The 21,204-nt window shown below is 38.6% G+C and overlaps 7 protein-coding genes across 12 annotated transcripts; 5 read left to right on the forward strand and 2 right to left on the reverse strand.

Moving 5' to 3' along the window:
- Nucleotides 1–1,551: 1,551 nt before the first annotated feature.
- On the forward strand, nucleotides 1,552–2,661 carry LOC111805024 (DNA-directed RNA polymerase subunit 10-like protein). Its single transcript, XM_023689885.2, has 4 exons — nucleotides 1,552–1,700; nucleotides 1,876–1,934; nucleotides 2,102–2,196; nucleotides 2,314–2,661. Exons 1-4 carry the CDS (start codon nucleotides 1,665–1,667, stop codon nucleotides 2,337–2,339), a joined length of 216 nt encoding a protein of 71 aa, XP_023545653.1. The 5' UTR covers nucleotides 1,552–1,664; the 3' UTR covers nucleotides 2,340–2,661.
- A 996-nt stretch (nucleotides 2,662–3,657) lies between these two features.
- On the forward strand, nucleotides 3,658–4,990 carry LOC111805022 (uncharacterized). The gene is made up of 4 exons (XM_023689883.2): nucleotides 3,658–4,004; nucleotides 4,110–4,215; nucleotides 4,321–4,398; nucleotides 4,676–4,990. The coding sequence occupies exons 1-4, from the start codon at nucleotides 3,939–3,941 to the stop codon at nucleotides 4,732–4,734; spliced, it is 309 nt and encodes a 102-aa protein (XP_023545651.2). The 5' UTR covers nucleotides 3,658–3,938; the 3' UTR covers nucleotides 4,735–4,990.
- Nucleotides 4,991–5,223: 233 nt separating this feature from the next.
- On the reverse strand, nucleotides 5,224–6,881 carry LOC111805021 (axial regulator YABBY 4). Its single transcript, XM_023689882.2, has 7 exons — nucleotides 6,623–6,881; nucleotides 6,403–6,537; nucleotides 6,172–6,334; nucleotides 6,043–6,091; nucleotides 5,859–5,934; nucleotides 5,703–5,776; nucleotides 5,224–5,445 (listed from the first exon to the last, which is right to left on the reverse strand). Exons 1-7 carry the CDS (start codon nucleotides 6,707–6,709, stop codon nucleotides 5,439–5,441), a joined length of 591 nt encoding a protein of 196 aa, XP_023545650.1. The 5' UTR covers nucleotides 6,710–6,881; the 3' UTR covers nucleotides 5,224–5,438.
- Nucleotides 6,882–7,927: 1,046 nt separating this feature from the next.
- Nucleotides 7,928–8,632, reverse strand: LOC111806036 (ubiquitin-ribosomal protein eS31 fusion protein). The gene has a single exon (XM_023691372.2). It carries the CDS (start codon nucleotides 8,569–8,571, stop codon nucleotides 8,101–8,103), a length of 471 nt encoding a protein of 156 aa, XP_023547140.1. The 5' UTR covers nucleotides 8,572–8,632; the 3' UTR covers nucleotides 7,928–8,100.
- Nucleotides 8,633–8,922: 290 nt separating this feature from the next.
- Nucleotides 8,923–12,656, forward strand: LOC111806035 (uncharacterized). 5 transcript variants are annotated; one of them, XM_023691370.2, is made up of 9 exons: nucleotides 8,923–9,175; nucleotides 9,810–10,164; nucleotides 10,737–10,770; nucleotides 11,109–11,324; nucleotides 11,513–11,602; nucleotides 11,736–11,801; nucleotides 11,890–11,981; nucleotides 12,062–12,109; nucleotides 12,181–12,656. In XM_023691370.2, the coding sequence occupies exons 2-9, from the start codon at nucleotides 9,842–9,844 to the stop codon at nucleotides 12,302–12,304; spliced, it is 993 nt and encodes a 330-aa protein (XP_023547138.2). In that variant the 5' UTR covers nucleotides 8,923–9,175; nucleotides 9,810–9,841; the 3' UTR covers nucleotides 12,305–12,656. The 5 variants fall into 5 exon arrangements, with proteins under 5 accessions (XP_023547138.2, XP_023547137.2, XP_023547135.2 ...); XM_023691369.2 differs by having other exon boundaries at nucleotides 9,036–9,203; XM_023691367.2 differs by having other exon boundaries at nucleotides 9,036–9,203; nucleotides 9,813–10,164.
- A 927-nt stretch (nucleotides 12,657–13,583) lies between these two features.
- On the forward strand, nucleotides 13,584–18,262 carry LOC111806037 (ATP-citrate synthase alpha chain protein 1). 2 transcript variants are annotated; one of them, XM_023691373.2, is made up of 13 exons: nucleotides 13,584–13,751; nucleotides 13,941–14,049; nucleotides 14,568–14,744; nucleotides 14,868–15,029; nucleotides 15,159–15,239; nucleotides 15,470–15,521; nucleotides 15,763–15,877; nucleotides 15,980–16,061; nucleotides 17,007–17,102; nucleotides 17,200–17,301; nucleotides 17,438–17,554; nucleotides 17,633–17,749; nucleotides 17,840–18,262. In XM_023691373.2, exons 2-13 carry the CDS (start codon nucleotides 13,951–13,953, stop codon nucleotides 17,909–17,911), a joined length of 1,272 nt encoding a protein of 423 aa, XP_023547141.2. In that variant the 5' UTR covers nucleotides 13,584–13,751; nucleotides 13,941–13,950; the 3' UTR covers nucleotides 17,912–18,262. The 2 variants fall into 2 exon arrangements, with proteins under 2 accessions (XP_023547141.2, XP_086984790.1); XM_087128664.1 differs by having other exon boundaries at nucleotides 13,673–13,751; nucleotides 13,920–14,049.
- Nucleotides 18,263–18,491: 229 nt separating this feature from the next.
- LOC111806038 (F-box/kelch-repeat protein At1g23390) lies at nucleotides 18,492–20,361 on the forward strand. Its single transcript, XM_087128297.1, has 2 exons — nucleotides 18,492–19,858; nucleotides 19,927–20,361. The coding sequence occupies exons 1-2, from the start codon at nucleotides 18,758–18,760 to the stop codon at nucleotides 20,248–20,250; spliced, it is 1,425 nt and encodes a 474-aa protein (XP_086984423.1). The 5' UTR covers nucleotides 18,492–18,757; the 3' UTR covers nucleotides 20,251–20,361.
- The last annotated feature ends 843 nt before the right edge of the window (nucleotides 20,362–21,204 follow it).

The following is a 21,204-nucleotide window of genomic DNA, read 5'->3' on the forward strand; positions in this document are numbered from 1 at the left end:
CTTGATTGTTATTTTTACAGTTTTGGATTATACCCAGAGTTGAATGAGATAGTGGTGTGAGCTTTATCATAATTGCTCAATATATTTTTGGGAAGTCGCGGTGTCCTTGGGAGGGACCGTTTTGTAGTTGGTTTGTGAATTTGAATTTGAATATATTATTATATATTACTACGAAAATAAAATATATAAAATTATTATTATAAAAAAAATGTAAGAATTAAAAAGAGAGAGAGAGAGAGAGAGAGAGAGAGAGAGAGAGAGAGAAAATGGAAGGGGAGGATTGGTGGTGTGAAAATGAAATGATGAGCGTAGGAGTAGGAGATGGTGGGTAGGAGTGAGGAGTTAGGAGTTAGGAGAGGCATTAACTATAAATAAATTATTGAAACCACAAAAACAAAAGAAAAGAAAAGAAAAGAAAAGAAAAAATAAATATAATATAATAAATAAAGAAGGGGCGGGAAACAAGGCCTTGTGCCTTCTCTTCATCCTTCCTTCCCTCCACTCCTTGCCCGGGCCCACCAACTCTTTTTTCTTTTTTCTTTTTTTCTTTTTTTCTTTTTTTCTTTTTTTCTTTTTTTCTTTTTTTTTTTCTTTTCTTCTTTTTGGCGCGCAATTGCAACAATTGCCTTTGCCTTTGCATTTCTAGCGAAGCGACAGCCTGCTGTGCTCACGGATCTCCATTCCCCGATTTGCGGGTCACCATTTTAGTCCCCATTGCATTTATTATTTTCTTCCTCTTTTTTTTTTTTACTTCCAAATCTGAACCATTTTTATTCTTTTATTTATTTATTTATTTATTCATTCATTCACTCACTTTCCCCCTTTTTCTTCCTTTCCAATTTAATTTGAGAGATTCAAATATGGAGTGTAGATCCAGGTCGATAATACAATGCTTTAACTTGTTAGGTAAATAACTTTGAATTATCAAAGTTGACTATATTTTTATTTCCCTCCCCTTAAAACTCTTTTTAAATAAGCCAATGCCAGTAAATACTTCACAACTAACACAAGAAAAAAAAAAAAAAAAAAAAAAAAAAAATTACTTTTTACTGTTGTGTGCCCAAGTTACAAAAAGAACATGTTAATAGAAATGGATTTGAATGGGAAAGAGCAGCAACTGTTCGTGTTTGGTGCATATTGATATGAATGTAAAAGGTCAATTTTGTTGACGGAGAAGCCGAAAGGAGAAGAGGACAAAACCGGACTCCGGACACAACGCGGTGGATGGGCCTCAATCGGCGTGCCCTTATATTCTATTCTTCCCATTCAAACAAACACGTTTTGTTGACTAATTCACCAACCCAACAAATCCAAACCCTGCCTCAAACCATCTTCAGCCATGAATGTGTAAATTGCACCTCCTCTGGGCTCTGCTTCAGTGGTCTCGCTCACATTCTGCTTCTCATTTGCATTGCCTAAGGCCCAACTACTTGGGCCTAGTTTTGCAGTCTTCACATACAATTTTGTCTCTTCTGGGCCCAACTAAACTTTCATATTTTGGGCCTTCAGGGGAAATGCCCATCGCTAAATGGGCTTATAGATCAAAGCCCAACAAAAGAGGATATAAATTAGCAATACCTACCGATGTGGACAATGCGAAGCTAAACCCTTTCAAGCCCTAGAAACTACAATCTTTCCCTCCGAGGGCTGACCAGAAGGCGAAGATGATCATCCCAGTTCGTTGCTTCACCTGCGGAAAGGTAAGCCATGGACAACTATATTCAAATTTTAATTTAACCATCTTCTCAGAATTGCGTATTCATGTTTCCTTTATCGTTGAATGTGCGACTGTTTTTGGTTTGCTGCATACGAGATCACAAAGTTTTCAATTTAGTATCGACTCTTTCTGTGACGCAGTTTTTAATTTTTTTTCAGGTGATTGGAAACAAATGGGATCATTACCTTGATCTTCTGCAGGCAGACTATTCAGAAGGGTAAGGAAGTAACACGTTCGTTCTTCTCCTTCTTTTCCCCTTTCATATTTCTTGTCATCACACGTGTTTGGTTTTTAAATTTATCTCTTGATTTTTTAACGTTGCTTGCTAGTGGACGAAAGTATACCCTTCTGGGGATGCTAATGCTTTTCTTTTTCCTGTATTAGGGATGCGCTTGATGCCCTGGGCTTGGTTCGCTACTGCTGTAGGCGAATGCTCATGACTCATGTTGACCTTATTGAGAAGCTTCTTAATTACAATAGTAATCCCTCTTTCTTTTCTCTATGTTCGTGCACGAGTTGTTAAATTTGTTATGTACAATCTTTTGCCTACTTTATTATTCGCCGCCCTTTTACACTTGAATTGCTGTTGTTTTCAGCTCTGGACAAGTCTGATCCCAGTTAGGCGGGGGACAAGTTTGCTGCTTATTCAGTCCAGCAGTGATTCATGTTTTTACGGTGTTCGCGTCCAGTTCAGAGAGAGAAGAACTATGGAAAGAATCATTACAGGACCAGAGTTCAGCTTATGTCTAGGAGTTCAGTTATTTAATCTTCTATTCTATGTGTTTATTAGTTTTTAGGAGTTATTTATCAGTTCGTTAGAAAAACGGATCTTGTCATTTTAGCTGAGAAGAATCTGTTCTCTTAACTGGCTTTGTGTAATGCCGTCTATATCTGCATTATTGCATCTACAATCCTATTAATACAACTATCAGCTGTTTTTGCTACGCCATTTGTTCTAAATGCTTATAGTTTTTGGTTTCTCAATGTCGATTAGCTGAAGAGGCATAAAAGATGGTTTGTTATCTTCCCACGTGCTCATAAGCTTTAGCTTGACCTGCATATTGTTTCCTTCATTCATTTGATAGGGGAATTTATTTTTCCTCGAGCTTTTCACTCCAAAACCTTTTAAGGGAAGTCTATAGGAAAGGGAAAGCCCAAAAAAATGGTTTGGGCTTGTACAATTTGAACTTTTTCTTTGATCTTCAGCATATTTTGCAGACTGTTCAGACCTATGAAAGGGGTTTGTAAAGTGCGATTTAGTCTTACAGCTATATTTTACATTTTGTTGGAAATTATTTGATCTTCGCTAATGACATCCTTTGTGGGTGATAACTTGTGTCAATAGTTTGAATGTCCAGTATTAAAACTAAGGACTTGGTTTGTAATTGTTTTTAGGGCAGGGCTGTTGCTCCTCAGAATAGAATTTTGTGATAGCATGAATAGAAGCGAAGTACTGTGGAATGAATATAGTGGTAAATACACTGAGTAACATCAGATCATTACAAACTCAAATTCAGTCAAATTGATGTAATAAATGGTTGCTCATCCTTCAAATCACGATCAAGGCTTTGAAGGGACTATATTCTTTCACAACACAAGTTGAGGATTGGAGACATGAACTTGAAAGATTGTCACAGCACAAATCACTCCCATCCCATTTCACCGCGTGTATGTTGAATTTGGAGACAACGTGGGCAGCGACTAGACACTAAAAACTTATCCATCCCGAGGCTCACCTTTGAAATGGGTTTCCAATTTCTCTCTATGTTGTTGTGACCATTCATTTTGAAGGCAGCTGATCTTAAATAATGGGATCAATCAACCATCAATGTGTAGCTGTAATTTGAATGCCACTTGGGAGACAGTATATGATATAATACTTAAAGAGGGTGTTAAATTATTGGAGCCAAAGGGGTGGAGAGATTTGCATTGTTCCTTTTTTATCTCCTTCATTTGGATTGGGTGTACCCATCATTTGGATTGCTTCTCCTGTTTCCGCCCTTCACTCGGATATCTGTGGATAATATAATATGGTCTTCTCGCCTCTTACTTGTTCTTCTGCCATAAAAAGCTCACAAATATCATCTACTCCTCTTTGGCGCTTGTGAAGCTTTCACTCCTTTCTCATCTCCTATTCTCTCTGGATTCAACAACATCTCCCTTGAATGTACTTATATTCTATTGGTTTTGTCCAATTCCTAAACAGAGATTTATATGTATTATGTACCCTTACAGCCACCAGTTTCTTCCCTGTTTTCATTGCCACCCCCAGGCCTATATCTGGAAGGTACTGCTTCTCTCTCTGTCTCTCTCCATTGGATTGGATATATATATATATATATATAATCATACAAAAGTAAGTTGGTAATGAGTATAATTTTGAATATTGCAGGTCCAACACCTGATAGAGAGATGCTTGCTGCTTCATATGAGTCGAGATGAGTGCGTGAAGGCATTGGCGCACCATGCAAACATTCGCCCTCTCATAACACATACAGGTCCATAATACTCTTTTAACTTTCTTCTTTTAAATCAAATTAATTGAGGTTTTGGGGTTTGTGTTTTGTGTTTTGTGTTTTGTGTTTTGTGGTTGCGCCTCACAGTGTGGAAAGAGCTTCAGAAAGAGAACCCCGAATTCTTCCGGGCATATTTCCGCACTATTTCTCGCCATCCATTCCTCAGTATGATCCCTTCCCTTCCCTTCCCTTCCCTTCCCTTCCTACCTCCAAAAAATTATTAAAAAAATCTTTCCTTAAACTCCTCAGTCTGGCATATAACATCATGAAAACCTCTAATAACCAAAATAGGAATATGTTTTGTTCTTAAAACATTCCACTTTTTATGCTATCATTAACAACTGTTAGTGTAAAGTAAGAGAACAGGTTTAAACCTACTTCTTTGATCATTAAATAAATTCTGGATGAGTTTAAGTGATCTTAAATTTGGACCCATGTACAGCCAAATTCATGATGAGGAGTGTGCCCAGAATCATGAGAAGACAATATCAGTGGAGGTGACCCAACTACGTTCTGTTATTTCAACAACGGAATGTTTCAATCACGTATTCTTCTATAGCTCAACTGGTTAAGATGTATAGATTAAGTGGTAGGTGTTGGACCTCAGGCGTATTCTTGGGCGTGCAGAAGCAAGGAGAGAGATGGAGCATTTTATGTGGAGTGCCTCCTCCTAAGAGGAACTCCACCCCCAAACAACTTTCTGATTTGGATGAATAAGCCTTTGGTAATTGAATAATACTTATTTTTCTGAAATAAATAGAGCATTGGTTGGCAAAGGACAAAATAGAAGCCTTTTAATTAATAACACACCAGTTGTCAAGCTTTTTAATTAATGCTCTCATTAATAGAGTCAGCCTCATCAACATCACTCAAAATAAGGTTTAATGCCCACTTTTAAGAGTCTACAACATTTTCAAGATTAAGGCTATTCATATTTTCTATTTTTTTTAAAAAAAAACCAAATTATTAGTGTGTTTAGCAGGAACGTAATTGCATAGAGAAGTATGTGGAGCTGGGATTCACATTTTAAGCTTGCCTTCATATATCGAAAGCTAGAACACACACACATATAGATATGAAATGAAATTAGAAGCAGCATTACAATTTAAAGATATAAAGACATGTTGAGTGAGGGGTTTGAATTAGTTTTGGTGGAAAGGGCAGAGACCAATCTGAATCTGAATCTCAATCTCAGTGGCATCCATTCAATTGCTGAAAACAGAGAGAATTGCAAGTAATTACTCATAAATTCTTAATTAAGTGCGACTCCATTTCAGGACGTGGTCGTTGGCTTTCCTTTCTTTATTACCCAACTTTTCCAACTCTTCCTCTACGCAAATGGTAAACACTTTTCCCTTTCTCTTCATTACTCAACATTAATGTTTTGTCTACTCATATATAATCTGTGTTTAAATAATCACGTACCCTACCCCATTTCATTAACTCCCTCATTTGCTTGTATTAATTACCTGATTAAGCTCTTTCCCTTCCGCCCGCTCCCCACGTGATCTCCTTCGCCATTGACTGGAGGGAGATGAGCCCACTGCATGCAACAACCAACCCAATTCTCAAAACATTAATTAATTAATCAACAAACAAACAAACAAACAATGCTTCTTTCTTACATTCTTTGCCGCTGTCTTGAATGCCTCCTTATGCGCCATTCCCGGGTTCTCCGCCTTCAGCCTCCGAATCTCCTCCCTGCGTTGGTTGCACACATCATATGCATGAAATACCATTCTTTTTTTTCTTTTTTTTTTCTTTTTTTTTTTTTTTTCCTTATCAATATTATTATTGTTGTTATCTTACTTGATGAATTGGTTATAAGCTGACGGGGCTCGCTGTTTCTTCTCCGGGGCTAATTATGAGAGGCCACAATCAAAAGCCAAATAAAATTCAAATAATAATGATAATACTATATTGTCCATGGAGGCGTACGCTTGTTAACAACTGGAGTGGGTGGAATGATGATGGCATCATCATCATCGTCTTCGTGATTTTGGATAATGTTGTGGTACGAGGTTAGGAGGTCGGATGTGTTGTTGAGGTTGTCCAAGCACAAGTGTTTCTGGACGTTCAAGTCTTGGAAAGGCTCCTTTGGCTGTCAATTTTGAATGATTAAGAACATGTTTTTGGAGGGAAACCAAATGAAATGAAAAGGGTACCGACCAAGTTGTGAGAGAGGGAAGTGAGAAGATCAAAAGGGATAAAAGAGGGCTTCGCCATGTTGACGGAGAGGAGGCCAGTGCAGTTGCCGCATCTTACGCTCACCACCATCGACAAGTTGCTGTATGGCACATTTACCTGTTCGTATAATATAATACTATTATTAATTCAACACTTCCAAACAAAAACTACAATATATAATTTTATTGTAGTATGATCTTACCAACAATATGGTGCTACAAAGACCACATTGCACATAGCGAATCTGTTCGGAGGGGTCGGGCAGGAGCTGTTCCAGTGTGGACGACATATCAACGCCTTGTTGTGTACAAACTACAAACAATTGATAAAAGAGAGATGAGGAGCTTTGAGTATGTCTGTGACACAACGGCAACTCCAATTTATAGCTGATTTTGGTGGACGCATTATTATTTCATCATTCTCAAATACTTTACTGCCCTTTCAATTAATGAACTCATTGTGTCGTTTTCTCACTAAGATTCTTTTATCATTTAATTCTATATTTATTTTAATATGTTTTCAACCCTCAACTAGCTGCCCCATGGACAGGAAGGAACCACAGGTTGTGTCCATAACTCTTAATATATCACTCAAATTTAACCTAACACAACTGACATAAAACCTATATGACCGATACAGAGGTTCGTAAGGTAAATTATATATTTTAGATATAAATAAGGCTAAATTCGTAGCTTTTAAAAATTTTAAATTGGTGAAAAGAGCTAGATACCGTTGACTTCTTGTTTGAATTTGGTCTGGGCTTCTTTTTTAATTTTGTTCAAACCCAAATGACGTGTGATTGGGCTCATAAGTTGTGCAACCCCAAAGTATTGAAGTATGTGTTTCTCAGGTTTCAGTCTAGCAGCTTCAGAAATTGGTTATTTTGGCAAAACCACCGTGCCCTTCACTTCGAACACAAAGTGTGCAACAGAACGTGGTTAATATCCATTTTCTTCGAACACAAAGGGTGAAATTTCTGGGTTTTTTTTGGTATGAGAGTTTCTGAGCGTTGGAGTTGTCCCCAACTCTTTGAATTGTACTCTGTGCTAGAGATTGAAGTTAATAGAGGATTATTTTCACTTTGCTCAGAGGGTGTAGACCTCATTTGGATTGATATGGCTTAAACTTTTAAGAGTGATGAACTAAAATTTGGGTTAACCATTAGAGCTTATTTTCACTTTGCTCAGAGGGTGTAGACCTCATTTGGATTGATATGGCTTAAACTTTTAAGAGTGATGAACTAAAATTTGGGTTAACCATTAGAGCTTATTTTCACTTTGCTCAGAGGGTGTAGACCTCATTTGGATTGATATGGCTTAAACTTTTAAGAGTGATGAACTAAAATTTGGGTTAACCATTAGAGCTCCTATATACTAATAAGAGGCCCAAGACTGGTTCCGACTGAATTCGTAATCAGCAGCGGGAGTACCAAATTTGACGTAATTACGGCACTAATTTGAAAACATAAAACTTCATAACGTCTCCGAGTAAAAACAACCAAACAATCAAAAGTTGAAAGATGCTTCGAATATATGAACCAAAATTTGAGCATTCAGCATCTCCAAATGTAACACAGTTCATGAAAATAGATCAATTTGATCATTTGAAATCCTAGTATTGTCCCAAAAAAATGATTATCATAACAAGCAATATCTATCAAAATGTAGACATAAAATAGACCTAATCGCCGCCGGGCTTCTGATACACGTAAGTCAAACCACACTTGCCACAGTAATGACGATCAAAATGATTGGCCATAAAGGTACCAGCTCCGCATTCAGCGTTAGGGCACTCCTTCCTAAGCCTCTGAACCTTTCCAGAATCGTCGACCTTGTAAAACTGAAGAACGGCGAGCTTGACCTTCTTCTTCTTGTGCTTGATCTTCTTAGGCTTGGTGTAGGTCTTCTTCTTACGCTTCTTAGCACCACCACGGAGCCTTAACACAAGATGGAGCGTGGACTCCTTCTGGATGTTGTAGTCGGCAAGAGTTCGACCATCCTCCAGCTGCTTACCGGCAAATATAAGACGCTGCTGGTCCGGCGGTATTCCCTCCTTGTCCTGAATCTTTGCCTTGACATTGTCGATGGTATCAGAACTCTCGACCTCGAGAGTTATAGTCTTCCCGGTAAGCGTCTTGACAAAGATCTGCATATTGTTGCAGTCTCGCAGGTTACCGAGGCGACGAGGGGAGATCGAGAGATTAGGGCTAAATCTGATGCGAAATCTTTATATATGGGAATTAGGTTTGTTGGGCGGGTTTTCGGGAATGGGTCAGGAAGCGGTTCGACTGATCTGCATTTAATTGGGTTGATGGATGTAGCAGGCTGGGCTTTATGGCCCAAAGTATTCAGGCCCGTTTCATCACTAAGATAACTTTGCAAAAGAACGCATTAACTATGTGAAGCTTGAAATTGAAACAATATGGTTTATTATAATTTTGGCGGTACACGTGGCAGCTAGATTGACCATAAGTCTGTCCAGAAAAATTCCCAAAAAGTCGCACATAAACCAATCCGTTCCTTACGGCTCTACCCAAGTCTGCTCCTCCCGCGATCCCGCGGTAAGAGAAGGAAGGAAGGCCCAATTGCTGCACTTCTTCCTGCACCTGCGGAGTTCTTCTACCTAACACAGTTTCTCTACCTAACACAGTTTCTCTGTACAGCTTTTAACTCTCCTTTCTCTCAAATCATCGAAGGAAGCAAAGCATCTCCCTCTTTATTGAACTCTCTGTTCCCTTCCATTTCATTTGCAGAACGTAAGCCCCACGCCTTCCTTTTTTATTGGTACGAATACTTTGCTGGTCTTCTTGCCTTTCTAGTTTTGTAATGATCGCCTCTGTTTCGATTCAATTGGAGCAATCTAAAGTAAAGAATTAGGGAATCCCTCTCCCCCTATTTCCCATTTCTGTGGACGTTTAATGATTGTGATGTTTCTTGTTGGATATATGAGTTTTAGCCATACTTCTTGGTGTTGTTTATTGAGTTTCAAGTCATTCTTTTGTGGTTGTTTTTTCTTTCATGCACATGGATTCGCTCCGTTCTAATCTTTCCGTTTTCCCATTACAATGGTGAAAAAAACTCGATTGTTCAGAAAAGTTTTGTTGTTATTCTCACAAAAATCATTTTCGATGACTGGAGTTGATTTAATGGTCGTTGTTCCTCCTTGTTTGAACCTGAATTTGTCTTCCACACACGGTCATTGGGGTCCATCCTACTTTCTTCTTTCCCTGCTCTAATTTTTTTTTTTTTTTTTTTTTTTTTTTTTTTTTCTGTCTGGACCATTGATTTATAACAGTTTTCTTCAAGTTTAGACTATCTTTCAGAGACAGCTACAATAATTGAATCGGATTTTCTGTCTCGTGTACAATTAACCCATCATGAGTTTCTTAGCAGAATTTTCAGATCATACCTGGAAGCCTGTCATGACTACTGATACTAATACTTTAAGTTATTGGTTGAACTGGAGGTTCTTTCTATGTGCTGTCTTTCTATCAACCGCTATGGTAGTGGCAGCCTTATTAATATCGAAATATGAAGGCTTCAAAAGACCCAAATCTGGGTCGAGAGATGATTCACAAGATTCAGCAGGGTCATTGTATGAAGATGAACTCTGGCGGCCGTGTCTGAAAGGAATTCATCCAGCTTGGCTGCTAGCTTACAGAATGCTTGCTTTTGCTGTGCTTTTCGGATTGATATTAGGTGACGCTGTTGTTGTTGGAGGCAGGATATTCTTATTTTATACTCAGTAAGTCATTTATACATCTCGTATTCTGGTACCATTCTTAACTGAATAGTATATTAAGTGAGGACACCAGTATTAGGAACTATGAACCTCCACAATGGTGTGATATTGTCCACTATGAGTATAAGTTCTCATAGCTTTGCTCTTGGTTTTTACAAAATGCCTCGTACCAATGGTGATAGTGTTCCGTACTTTATAAATCCATGATCTTCCTCTTAATTAGCCAATGTGGGACTACTCCTCTCAATAATCCTCAACTACCCGTGCTTTGTCAGACAATCTTGTTCTTCTTATTATTCCCATGCTTGTCAAGCTTGTTCTTCTCATCTTACATCAATATATTTAATGAAATTTACAATCATTGATTTAGATGGTATCCTTCTGATGTCTGTCTCGTATATTGCCAGAGAGGTTGCAAATTTATGTAGTTGACTATACGTAATAATCAACCTGCCATCTCAGGTCATCATATTTAATCAATTGATCATCTTGAATGTACAGAAAAAAAGTTATGAACTATTTTGACAACGTAGGAAATGAAGTTAAACCACAGACTAACATATTATTTCGTGCAGGTGGACGTTCACATTGGTCACGCTCTACTTTGGGGTATGCTTTATAACTTTGAAAGCTACATTTCTGCTGGCAAATCCTGTTATACTTCCCTCACATTTAGTAGACACAAAGCAGGATGGTGCATAAGTATGTTATATGCTTGGGACTTTGAAACTAGCCCTGTGCATAACATAACTACCATATCTAAAATAGTGATCCATCGTTTGATATATGTTGCACCTTCTTATTATATATGAAAATCCTTTTGGTTGTTGAGGACTAGAGTAATCAGGAAAACAACCCTTAACATTCAATGAATTATTAAAATTCCATGGCCTAGTTTCCCTTTATCTGCAGGTTATTAACTAAGCTCAAATATTGCCATCTTGTAGCTTGCAACTTCATTCTCCATTTATGGTTGTTATAATAGTGGCAGCTCAACCGAGCGTACAAGTTTAGATGCAGAGCGAGGCACTTATGTGCCCCCGACTCTTGGTGGGGAGAATCCTGATATGGCCAATACAGCCAAGAGTTTGAACTCCCCTGAAGATCTTCATGAACGCAAAGCTGCTGGTGTGGGTGGATATGCATTTCAAATTATCTTTCAGGTGATTATTTTCCTCCTAAAACTTAGCTGAAACAGCTTTTATGTTTAAATCTATGGATATACACAGGTTGGAAAAGTCTCGTACGTGCTATTAGTTTAACCTTTATTATTATTATCATCTTTCTCTTACATATAGAGAAGATAAAGTGGGTGCCCTGATGGTTCTTGCTCTCCGTTTTCTTTTTCTAGACATCTGCAGGTGCTGTAGTACTCACAGACATAGTATTTTGGTTCATTCTTTATCCATATCTTCTATCTCGAGGTCGTGGATTAAGTTTTGTAAGTATTTGTTTCTCTGTCGGACCTCTCGATCTAGCTTGAAGAAAGTCATTGATAGTGCTTATTTGAATTGGGGTAGTTGCATTTTGTTTTGTTTGATTGATGTTGTGATGGATTCACTGTTTGGCCACAGTTTGTTGTTACCATGCACTCGGTAAATGCTGTTTGTCTTCTTGGCGAAACAATTTTGAATGATTTGGTACGTTTGGATACTTCCTTCAATAGTCTTCTCTTTTGATACTCCATTGAGGTTGGATAATGATTTAAGGCTCTGCTTTGAACTGCAGCGATATCCACTCTTCCGGATAGGATATTTTGTATTGTGGACAGGGACGTTTGTCATTTTTCAATGGATCCTCCACGCTTTTGTTTCAATGCCGTAACTTTCCACTCCGCTCTAACATAATTTCCTGCAAAGATTCTACATGTTTTGATTTATTTTTACCTGCTTCATTGCAGGTGGCCTTATCCATTTCTTGATTTGTCACCCCCATCTGCTCCCTTATGGTAAGTATGAGTCTCTGCCTCTGACTCCAATGTCTTTGTACATTTAGTAGTTAAGGCCATTCACTTTGCAGGTATGCTGGGGTTGGGTTGATGAATGTCCCTTGTTTTGGGGTCTTCGCTTTAGTGATCAAAATCAAGCAGTCTCTATTGCCAAAATTGTTCCCGCAGTCGTTTCAAACGCAAGACGATGATTGAAGCAGACGACCATCGAACCATGGGTTATGAAGCTGTGTTTTCCAGTGATCCCCATCATGTTTTACTTTGAATTATCGAGCGAGGACGGAAATATTATACTCATACAACATACTGAGCGGCCAAACATGACGACGAAGTGCAAAAAAACGCAGGCCTCGGATGGACTCATACTCTAACAATGCTAGACGGAGGGTGCCAGCTTTTTTAGCCTATTTCATAGTTCAATAGAATCAATACTCTTATCTTTTAGTTATAAATTGATTAAAAGCGGAGAGTATTGCAGAAAATAATAATTTTGGTTATATTTTTTATAAATCAATGCAGAGACAGTCACCATGATGTACGTTTTTAATTCTCATGTGAATTCAAAACTTTTAGTAGTTCCAATTCTTTCGAAGCAGTAATAAATAGTATTAAAATTAAAATTAAATCAATTGTCCAACAATTAATTAGCATTTAAGTAAGGTGAATGACTTTACCCGTTACTAAAAACACATAATTAATTAAGATTCCACGAGTAATCCCTCTAAACCCCACCTAATTTTGTTGAAACAATTGTGATTAAACAAATGCAAATGGCATTCAAGATGTAGACTCAAATTATTTATATGAAATTAACAAGTCGCGCGTTCAATGCCATTTAATATGACTATACTGTGTGCATTTTTCTTAGACAAAATTATAATACATGCATTAATGTCAACTTAATAAATGCTAAGAAATAATCAATGGAAATTTCATTTTTATAATGCATATTTTGCGACCGAGTCAGAAGTATTATAATAAATGGTCTTTCACCTCATTAAAACGTTGAAATTTTTTTAAACTAATATTTGTAATACTTTTTTTTTTTTTTTTCGAATTCTAAAAAAATATATATTACTTGAAAATTAACAAAACGAAAATGATTTTAATTGGTCTTTTTTACTCTTACTAAACGACACCGTCACATGTTTCACGTTGAAGTCGCGGGACCGATGCGGAGGAGCACCACCGTTGGTTGCGATTTGGGATTAAATTTCCTCAATTTTCGTTTTATTTTATTTATTATTAATGTAGTATGTATTTCTTTGAGGGAAAAAACCCCCCACGAGTATCACGTGTCACACCTCGTGATTCAATAAACTATATTACGGTTTCATTAAATAAATAAAATGCAATATAGAATAATGATAAATGAGAGTGAGCGGCAAAAGCGTCCACCCGTTGGTTGGGTGTTCTCATTGTCCTTCGCGTTCAAGCAATTCAGGTTCCCGCCGTTTGAAGCCATAGCCAACGAAACTACCCAACCAATTATTATTTTTTAATTGGTCAAATTTTAGAAAATTATTTTTAAAATGCTCTGCAACTATAAATACGACTGCCTTTTTAGAACAAACATTGTGCGGTAAATTACAGGCGGCCCCAATTTCGCAACTCTGATCCTTTCTCTACTTCTAATCCAAAGGTAACTAGATTTTCTCTTTGCTTTTTTTTCAATCCGCATTTCTTCATTTGAGTTCATTTCTCTGCAACCAACACTTGAAGGATCTGCTAGTGTGTCTTTGTTTTGATTATCCAATATGGAATGGAGTCAAGGATTCACTTCTTACCTTGGAAATGGTCTGATTGGAAGGTCTTCTCTGAGTGACTGCAGGGTCTGAGAAATGGCTCGCAAGAAGATCAGAGAATACGATTCAAAGAAATTGTTGAAGGAGCACTTCAAACGGATCTCTGGTAGAGAACTGCCCATCCAATCCGCTCAGGTGAGTCAGTCCTGTTTCATTATTTTTCTAGACCTCAAAATTTTTAACAATTTTGTTCCTTGACGTTGTCTTCACATTGTTGCATGTTGAGGTGTCTTCTTCACTAGAAACTAGTGATTCAGTGAAGAATGCTTATCGTCTTTTCTTTTCTTTTTTGTTATGCGAGAGTGCTGCTTGGAATCTTAGTTCCAATAACCCGAATCGTCCTTTTTTCCCCTTTAAATGTTGTCTATGTTCGATTTTTTTTTTTTTTTCTTCTTTTTCCGGCCTGAAATTTTCAACTGAACACTACCCAATCAGGGTTGATGTGAGTGTTATTCACCCGTTTGAATCCTTGGATTTGTTTTGATAAGAGGACTGCTTAAATAGTCTATAGAATAAATATTATCTTATCTAATGTTGCTATCCCTGTCTTTGCTCGAACATCGACTCGAAATCGTGAGCATGCATGATTCTGTCTCTTCATTTTCCCCTTTTTATGGCGATGTTGATTTTATAATGATTAAAATCTGACTCAGGTCACTGAATCAACTGATTTCAATGAGCTTGTTGAGAGGGAACCTTGGCTTTCATCATCAAAATTGGTCGTGAAGCCCGATATGTTGTTTGGAAAGCGTGGGAAAAGTGGTTTGGTCGCCTTAAATCTTGATCTGGCTCAGGTTGCTGCATTTGTGAAAGAGCGCCTTGGCAAAGAGGTTTTTTTATTTCCCTTTGCCTTCTTGAGCTATATGTTCATTATTATTGTCTGTTTTCTGTCTCCCATTTCATTTACTCTCGCTCAGTGATCCTTTTACTATGTTATTCTCTTTCATAACCAGGTATCAATGGGTGGATGTAAGGGACCTATCACAACATTTATTGTGGAACCCTTCATTCCGCACAAGGAAGAATACTATCTCAATATTGTCTCAGAGAGACTTGGGTGCAGCATTAGCTTCTCGGAGTGTGGAGGAATTGAAATCGAAGAAAACTGGGATAAGGTATTGCTGCTAAAAAAGATAACAATCTTTTGCATAAAAGTGCTCTTTAGGTTCAGGAATTACTCTTCCTGTTTGATTTCTCTCACCCCCAAATTTTACTAAGTTTCAGTGAAACACTCTTCCATTCAGGTTAAAACCATATTTATCCCCACAGGAGTGTCTCTCACTTCAGAAACATGCGCTGAGCTGGTGGCAAGCCTTCCTTTGGAGGTAAGCTTACATCGATGAAAATTGTTTTTTCTCTGTTGATATTTATATATGGGCATCATATAGTACTCTTGTCTACATAATTTGTGGAAGCCTTAAATCTGCTCTAAGACCTCTGATATACTATTCACGTATGGGGCTTTAATTTATCTGAAATGGTTATCTTGTCACGGGAAGTCGTGAAACCCCTTTGGAAGACCAGACAGTTGACATAAATTTATTTTCCAATCCAGGTCAAAGGAGAAATCGAGGATTTTATCAAGGCAGTTTATACCCTATTCCAAGGTATTTTATTTGTTAGGGATGTGAACTTAAATGTTATTGGTAGATTCAAAAACTGAAGTTATTAGGTTAGTATTTGATATATTCCAATATCACTGTTAGGCTGATCTGTCTTGCTATCATGTTAAGTCATCACCAGAGTAGTCCATTAGACTTAAAAATTTATGTAGTTTGATTGAAGTAAATTTAATTCCTTAGTTTATTTTGTACACGGATCACTTAATTTCAATTTATTGTGAGACAGATCTGGACTTTACTTTCTTGGAAATGAATCCTTTTGCGATTGTTGATGGGAAGCCATATCCTTTGGATATGAGAGGTGAACTAGATGATACTGCTGCTTTCAAGAACTTCAAGAAGTATGTCTGACGCCCTTGGTTATAACTGCATTTCATCCATTGCTTGTGCATCAAGTACAAGCCTAGCAAATTATATATTCTGATATATTTTTAACCTTATAGGTGGGGGAGTATTGAATTTCCTATGCCATTTGGTAGGGTTATGAGTCCTACTGAAAGCTTTATCCATGGCCTAGATGAAAAGGTAATGAACCTATCTGTCAAGTTTTTTCTTCATAGTTTTAATGTCCTTCTCCTTTAACAGTTCTTCACCCTAGACGACTGATTTACATATATTCTTTTAGTCTGGAAATTCATGGAAAATGTTTCTTTGCATTCGAAAACCTTTTATTGGGTGAACAAGTAATGATATTTGGCCGTTTTCTGTTTCGTTATACCAGTTGTCATTGTGTTATTTGGGCATTTTTGTTCTGTTGTAATTCACGTTGAACTTAGTGCTCTTATTCTTGTATGCAAGTCAGTTTTTTTTTTTTTTTTTTTTTTTTTTTTGGATAAAAAACCAACTTGCATTGAAAAAAACAATAATAAGGAATACACCAACTTTCATTGAAAAAAATAATAATAAGGAATACACCAACTTTCATTGAAAAAAATAATAATAAGGAATACACCAACTTTCATTGAAAAAAATAATAATAAGGAATACACCAACTTTCATTGAAAAAAATAATAATAAGGAATACATACAAGGGCATCCAAAAACAATGCAGCCTATAAAAGGGAGTCCAATTAAAGGAAATGACTCCAATCAAGAAGAATAAGAACTAGGAAATATTACAAAAATGTTCTGTCGCCAATGCTCAAAGAGAGGCATAGAACCTAGCAAGGAACTACACGTCTAAGGCCCTCTCTCAACATGTGCAAAATGCATCCAATACTTGTTTGTGAGCCAGTTTGCTACGTTAGTTGTTTTATACATGTGCCAAATGTGTTTTTCTGAGGTTTTCTTGCTCCTGCTACAAGTCTTCTAATTCAATGCTTATGCGACCAGATTAAACTAATTTCATTCCATGCATCAGCGAGTTTGCTGAAATGGCATTTCAGTTTACTTCATACTGGGTTTAATGTGCTGGAATTAGTTTTTGTTCTTAACTAATTAGATCAACTGTTTTTATTTTCACCTATACAGACAAGTGCATCCTTGAAATTCACTGTTTTGAATCCCAAGGGACGAATTTGGACCATGGTGGCTGGAGGTGGTGCAAGTGTCATATATGCAGACACGGTGTGTTTCTGTTGTCCGCTACAATACTTGACTGTCGGGATTCACCCTTAAATTTTATTATTTTGAATTTCTTGATAGAAGTTTTCTTTTTGTATAGGTTGGAGATCTTGGTTATGCCACTGAGCTCGGAAACTATGCAGAATATAGTGGAGCACCTAATGAGGAGGAGGTGTTGCAGTATGCCAGAGTTGTTCTTGATGTAAGCATTGTATATTATCAAGTTGGATGTGCATAACATAAGTACCATATCGAATTGCAATCACGAGTATGTGGAGATGCTTGAATTTGTAATTAAACATCTGCTTCTGTATATTGGATACTTCTATTCCCTGTAGTGTGCAACTGCTGACCCCGATGGCCAAAAGAGAGCACTCGTGATTGGAGGAGGGATAGCCAACTTTACTGATGTAGCTGCTACATTTAATGGCATAATTCGGGCCTTGAAGGAGAAGGTGAAATCCCTTTCCAGTTTCAGGGAATCCATTTGGTCGATTCATGAAGTACACTAATAATGTTGTGTTATGATTCAGGAATCGAGGCTGAAAGCGGCTAGGATGAATATTTATGTGAGGAGAGGAGGCCCCAACTACCAGAGAGGTCTTGCCAAGATGCGGGCACTTGGTGAAGAACTTGGTGTTCCAATTGAGGTAGAGTGAAGCATTAATTACTTCCAACTATATATTGTCAAAGGCCTGAAGAAATGCTGGTACTGAGAAACCTTGGTTTCTAATATATAGGTTTATGGGCCAGAGGCAACCATGACTGGTATATGCAAGCAAGCAATTGAGTGCATAACGGCAGCTGCCTAAGTGAGGATACACCATCCGCGTCGAGCTTGTCATAGAAATCTTATATTATGTGTGTAGTTTTCTTGGGTTTAACCAATTGGTGGTGGTAATTCCTCAAGTTTTAAATAAAAATATACATTTGTGATGCATTAGAACAAGAATAAGTGAGCAGAGAAGTTTTGAGTGGATAATGTTAATGCAGAGGGGAAAGTGTGGATTCAATGTAGATGGGTGTAGCGACCAGTGGCTATCTTGTTTCGCTTTCAGTATAGCTCATAGCTTATCTTACATTTAAGAGGGGAGGTATTCAATTGAGTACGCCTATTTCTCACCACTCTTTCAACTATTTCTATGGAATCATACTTCCCTGTCTCCAAGTCCTGTTACTTCCAAAAGTGTTAAGTTTTTTCTTTTCTTTAAAAAGGATCTACCATCCTCCATCTCCCTTCTTTTCTACTTTTCCTTGTGCATGAAATTTGTACTGTCTAGCTACCGAGAAAGTATAATCCCTTTAGAGTTGTTGTCAAATGGGGTTGATGGTGGTTTGCATGAATATTATTGCTTGAAAAAGAGCAACAACCGCAGGATTAATTATGATTGTGTCTGTCCGAATAACACTTATCTGGCTGCATCTTCTTCCGGACAAGGAAGGAAACAAATGGGAAGGGCCCAGTGATTAAAGGCCGGAAGGATGAGGTCGGGAGGGTATAAGTCAACCGTGTCCCCACACCCTACACTGGAGCCTGACTCTCACATGTAATCAAAATGTGACGTTTGGATTTCAGTGGTGGTCCACCACCTGAGCCATCCAAATTTACAGCTCATCCCTCCCACTCATATTAATTTAAAATATATGAAATTGAAACAATGGAACAGGGACCAGAGAAGAAGCAACGGACCACAGAACAAATCACATCAAATATGGGTAAGCAAATGATATGTTCTGAGATAATGAACTCTCCCTTCTCTTATTTGTTCTCGTCTTCAACGGCGTCAAATGTTCCAACTGCGGAGTCTGAGATGAGTGAGAGGGCGGAGGAATGTGCAATTGGCGGAGATATTTTGGAAGAGATAATAAGCCACGTGCCGTTGGTGGATCTTGTTTCCGCCAACAGCGTGGCGTCCTCGTGGCGCTCGGCAATCTCCAGCTCCCTCCTTCGTCTCAACACTGTAAAGCCATGGCTGATGCTTCACTCCCAGTCCACTCGCTCTCCATCCGCCGTCACCACACTCGCATATGATCCACGGTCCCACCTCTGGATGGAGGTCCAACAACCCTCCTCCTCCTCCTCCTCCTCCTCCTCCTCCTCCTCCTCAATCCATTACTTCTCTCTTCTTAGATCCTCCCCCTCCTCCCTCCTCTACATGCTCTCCGCCTCCAGATTTGCCTTCTCCATGGATCCACTCCACCTCAACTGGCAAGTAGCCGCCCCACCCATCGGGTGGCGCCCCGACCCTGTGGTTGCCGCGGTGGGCAACCATATAATTGTGGCCGGTTCTGGAGCCTGCTGCGGCATACAAGATGATGACACCATTCCTCCCCTAGAAATCTACGACACCACCACTGGCACGTGGGAGTGGTGCGACTCCATGCCCACGGAGCTCATGGACTCGGCGGCCTCCACTTGGCTGTCAGTTGCGGCGGAGCAGAACAAAATGTACGTGAGCGTGAAAAGGTCGGGCGTAACGTACTCGTTTGATCCTCGGACAAAAACTTGGTGCGGACCGTACAACGTGCGTGGAGATGATGTGGAAAGCGTGTTCTTCTCGGTGATTGGTTGTGGTGGAAAGGGTATGATAGTGGTGGGTTTGAGGGGAGAGGCGGAGGACGTGAGGAGCGTAGTGATGTGGGAATTATTAGTGGAAACGGAGGGGCGGAGAGATGAGTGGGAGATGCCATTCCAGCTGGTGGAGAAGCTGAAGGGCGAGAGTGAGTATTGTTGGATGATGGAAGTCCCACATCGACTAATTTAGGGAATGATCATGGGTTTATAAGTGAGGAATGCTAACTCCATTGGTATGAGGCCTTTTGGGAAGCCCAAAGCAGCTTATGCTCAAAGTGGACAATATCATACCATTGTGGAGAGTCGTGTTCGTCTAACAAGTATATGCCCTCCATTCACTTGAATGTGATGGGAGATTTTGTTTTTGTGCACAACCCTTCGGAGGCCAGGGAGGTCGTTGTGTGCGAGGTGAAGGAGGGAGCATGCCGCTGGGGAAGCGTGACAGCCGCCGCCTTGGACCGTGACTCTTGCCGCTTCCGGAACCTGGTGGTGTCCTGCTCCAACGTAACCCTCCCATACTTGGAACGCGCCCGGAACTCCACGCTTCTCACTCGGAACAAAACCCGATCATTTTAACACATGATTCATTGCGTTGCCTGTATCTCTCCACACTATAAATGTGGAGATTTGGAGAATAGTACTTATGACATCTTATTGTTGTGAAATCAAACATGCATTTGGTCAAAATTTAATCCCCTCCCATGTTACCATGCTTCTTAACCCCATATTAGAATAGGGAGCTTCAATTTTGTTAGAGCGGAATAAAGTTTGAAGTTTAATAAATAGCTTCATTAAAAATAAAAAGAAAAATAAAAAAAGTAACAATTTATGAAAGAAAATCTGAGTGAAAAACATGATAGAGTTGTAGTGAAGGTCATAGGGTTATAGGCAGACATTGATTTTAGTATTTATATAAATGTATATTGGATCGCTTTCTCGTCTCTTCATCTGGTGATATGGATAAGGGTGGATTAACTTGCCCAGAATGGGCCTACCATTGCCAGTCCTTTCCAACTTTCATGGTTCATTGCCTTCCTTTCTTTACCTTTTTTTACCTATTTTCCTTTTGGTTTCTTATAATAATTGCAGGTCGCATTGGATTGGACAAACATTTGTTAAAATAATATCAGAATGGAAAACGACAGTTGACGTGTAGGTTCTCATTATCTTTATCTCAATAGGTAATGAATATTTTATGGGCTTTAGAAAGTTTGAGCCATTTGTTCAACTACTATCAGAGTATTGGGTAGCTCAATGTTGAGCTGCTTTGGTTGTTGTGGTGGCCAGACTACATCTCTGGGGTAGTTGGATGACTTGGACACAAACTATCATCTTCATGACACTCTCTTCTGATCTCTCCAGTTTGTCTTAGTTTAGGAGGACTAGGATCTCAACCCTTTAAACAGTTTACTACGGTTCCTGATCCTGATCCTAAGGTGCTTAGTTTAATATATGCGTCTTAATTGAACATCATTTTTTATGTTTTTTTTTTATATATTATTTTTAGATTTAATAGGGATATTTGGAGTA

The sequence above is a fragment of the Cucurbita pepo genome, chromosome 11 (genome assembly GCF_057944985.1).
Source record: "Cucurbita pepo subsp. pepo isolate OVF chromosome 11, ASM5794498v1, whole genome shotgun sequence".
In the NCBI taxonomy this organism is placed as follows: domain Eukaryota; kingdom Viridiplantae; phylum Streptophyta; class Magnoliopsida; order Cucurbitales; family Cucurbitaceae; genus Cucurbita; species Cucurbita pepo.

What these genes read in the sequence shown, in the direction of transcription:
- LOC111805024 (XM_023689885.2), top strand. Translation starts at nt 1,665, where the DNA reads ATGATCATCCCAGTTCGTTGCTTCACCTGCGGAAAG. An exon ending in CAGGCAGACTATTCAGAAGG is followed by an intron (nt 1,935 to 2,101) that starts GTAAGGAAGTAA and finishes TTCCTGTATTAG; the next exon opens with GGATGCGCTTGATGCCCTGG. An exon ending in GAAGCTTCTTAATTACAATA is followed by an intron (nt 2,197 to 2,313) that starts GTAATCCCTCTT and finishes TGTTGTTTTCAG; the next exon opens with CTCTGGACAAGTCTGATCCC.
- LOC111805022 (XM_023689883.2), top strand. Translation starts at nt 3,939, where the DNA reads ATGTACCCTTACAGCCACCAGTTTCTTCCCTGTTTTCATTGCCACCCC. An exon ending in CCCAGGCCTATATCTGGAAG is followed by an intron (nt 4,005 to 4,109) that starts GTACTGCTTCTC and finishes TGAATATTGCAG; the next exon opens with GTCCAACACCTGATAGAGAG. An exon ending in CCCTCTCATAACACATACAG is followed by an intron (nt 4,216 to 4,320) that starts GTCCATAATACT and finishes TGCGCCTCACAG; the next exon opens with TGTGGAAAGAGCTTCAGAAA.
- LOC111805021 (XM_023689882.2), bottom strand. Translation starts at nt 6,709, where the DNA reads ATGTCGTCCACACTGGAACAGCTCCTGCCCGACCCCTCCGAACAGATT. An exon ending in CTTCCCTCTCTCACAACTTG is followed by an intron (nt 6,335 to 6,402) that starts GTCGGTACCCTT and finishes CAAAATTGACAG; the next exon opens with CCAAAGGAGCCTTTCCAAGA. An exon ending in TCAAGACAGCGGCAAAGAAT is followed by an intron (nt 5,777 to 5,858) that starts GTAAGAAAGAAG and finishes TGTTGCATGCAG; the next exon opens with TGGGCTCATCTCCCTCCAGT.
- LOC111806036 (XM_023691372.2), bottom strand. Translation starts at nt 8,571, where the DNA reads ATGCAGATCTTTGTCAAGACGCTTACCGGGAAGACTATAACTCTCGAG.
- LOC111806035 (XM_023691366.2), top strand. Translation starts at nt 9,797, where the DNA reads ATGAGTTTCTTAGCAGAATTTTCAGATCATACCTGGAAGCCTGTCATG. An exon ending in ATATTCTTATTTTATACTCA is followed by an intron (nt 10,165 to 10,736) that starts GTAAGTCATTTA and finishes TATTTCGTGCAG; the next exon opens with GTGGACGTTCACATTGGTCA. An exon ending in CACGCTTTTGTTTCAATGCC is followed by an intron (nt 11,982 to 12,061) that starts GTAACTTTCCAC and finishes GCTTCATTGCAG; the next exon opens with GTGGCCTTATCCATTTCTTG.
- LOC111806037 (XM_023691373.2), top strand. Translation starts at nt 13,951, where the DNA reads ATGGCTCGCAAGAAGATCAGAGAATACGATTCAAAGAAATTGTTGAAG. An exon ending in TGCCCATCCAATCCGCTCAG is followed by an intron (nt 14,050 to 14,567) that starts GTGAGTCAGTCC and finishes AATCTGACTCAG; the next exon opens with GTCACTGAATCAACTGATTT. An exon ending in GCTTTCAAGAACTTCAAGAA is followed by an intron (nt 15,878 to 15,979) that starts GTATGTCTGACG and finishes TTAACCTTATAG; the next exon opens with GTGGGGGAGTATTGAATTTC.
- LOC111806038 (XM_087128297.1), top strand. Translation starts at nt 18,758, where the DNA reads ATGGAACAGGGACCAGAGAAGAAGCAACGGACCACAGAACAAATCACA. An exon ending in TGGAAGTCCCACATCGACTA is followed by an intron (nt 19,859 to 19,926) that starts ATTTAGGGAATG and finishes GCCTTTTGGGAA; the next exon opens with GCCCAAAGCAGCTTATGCTC.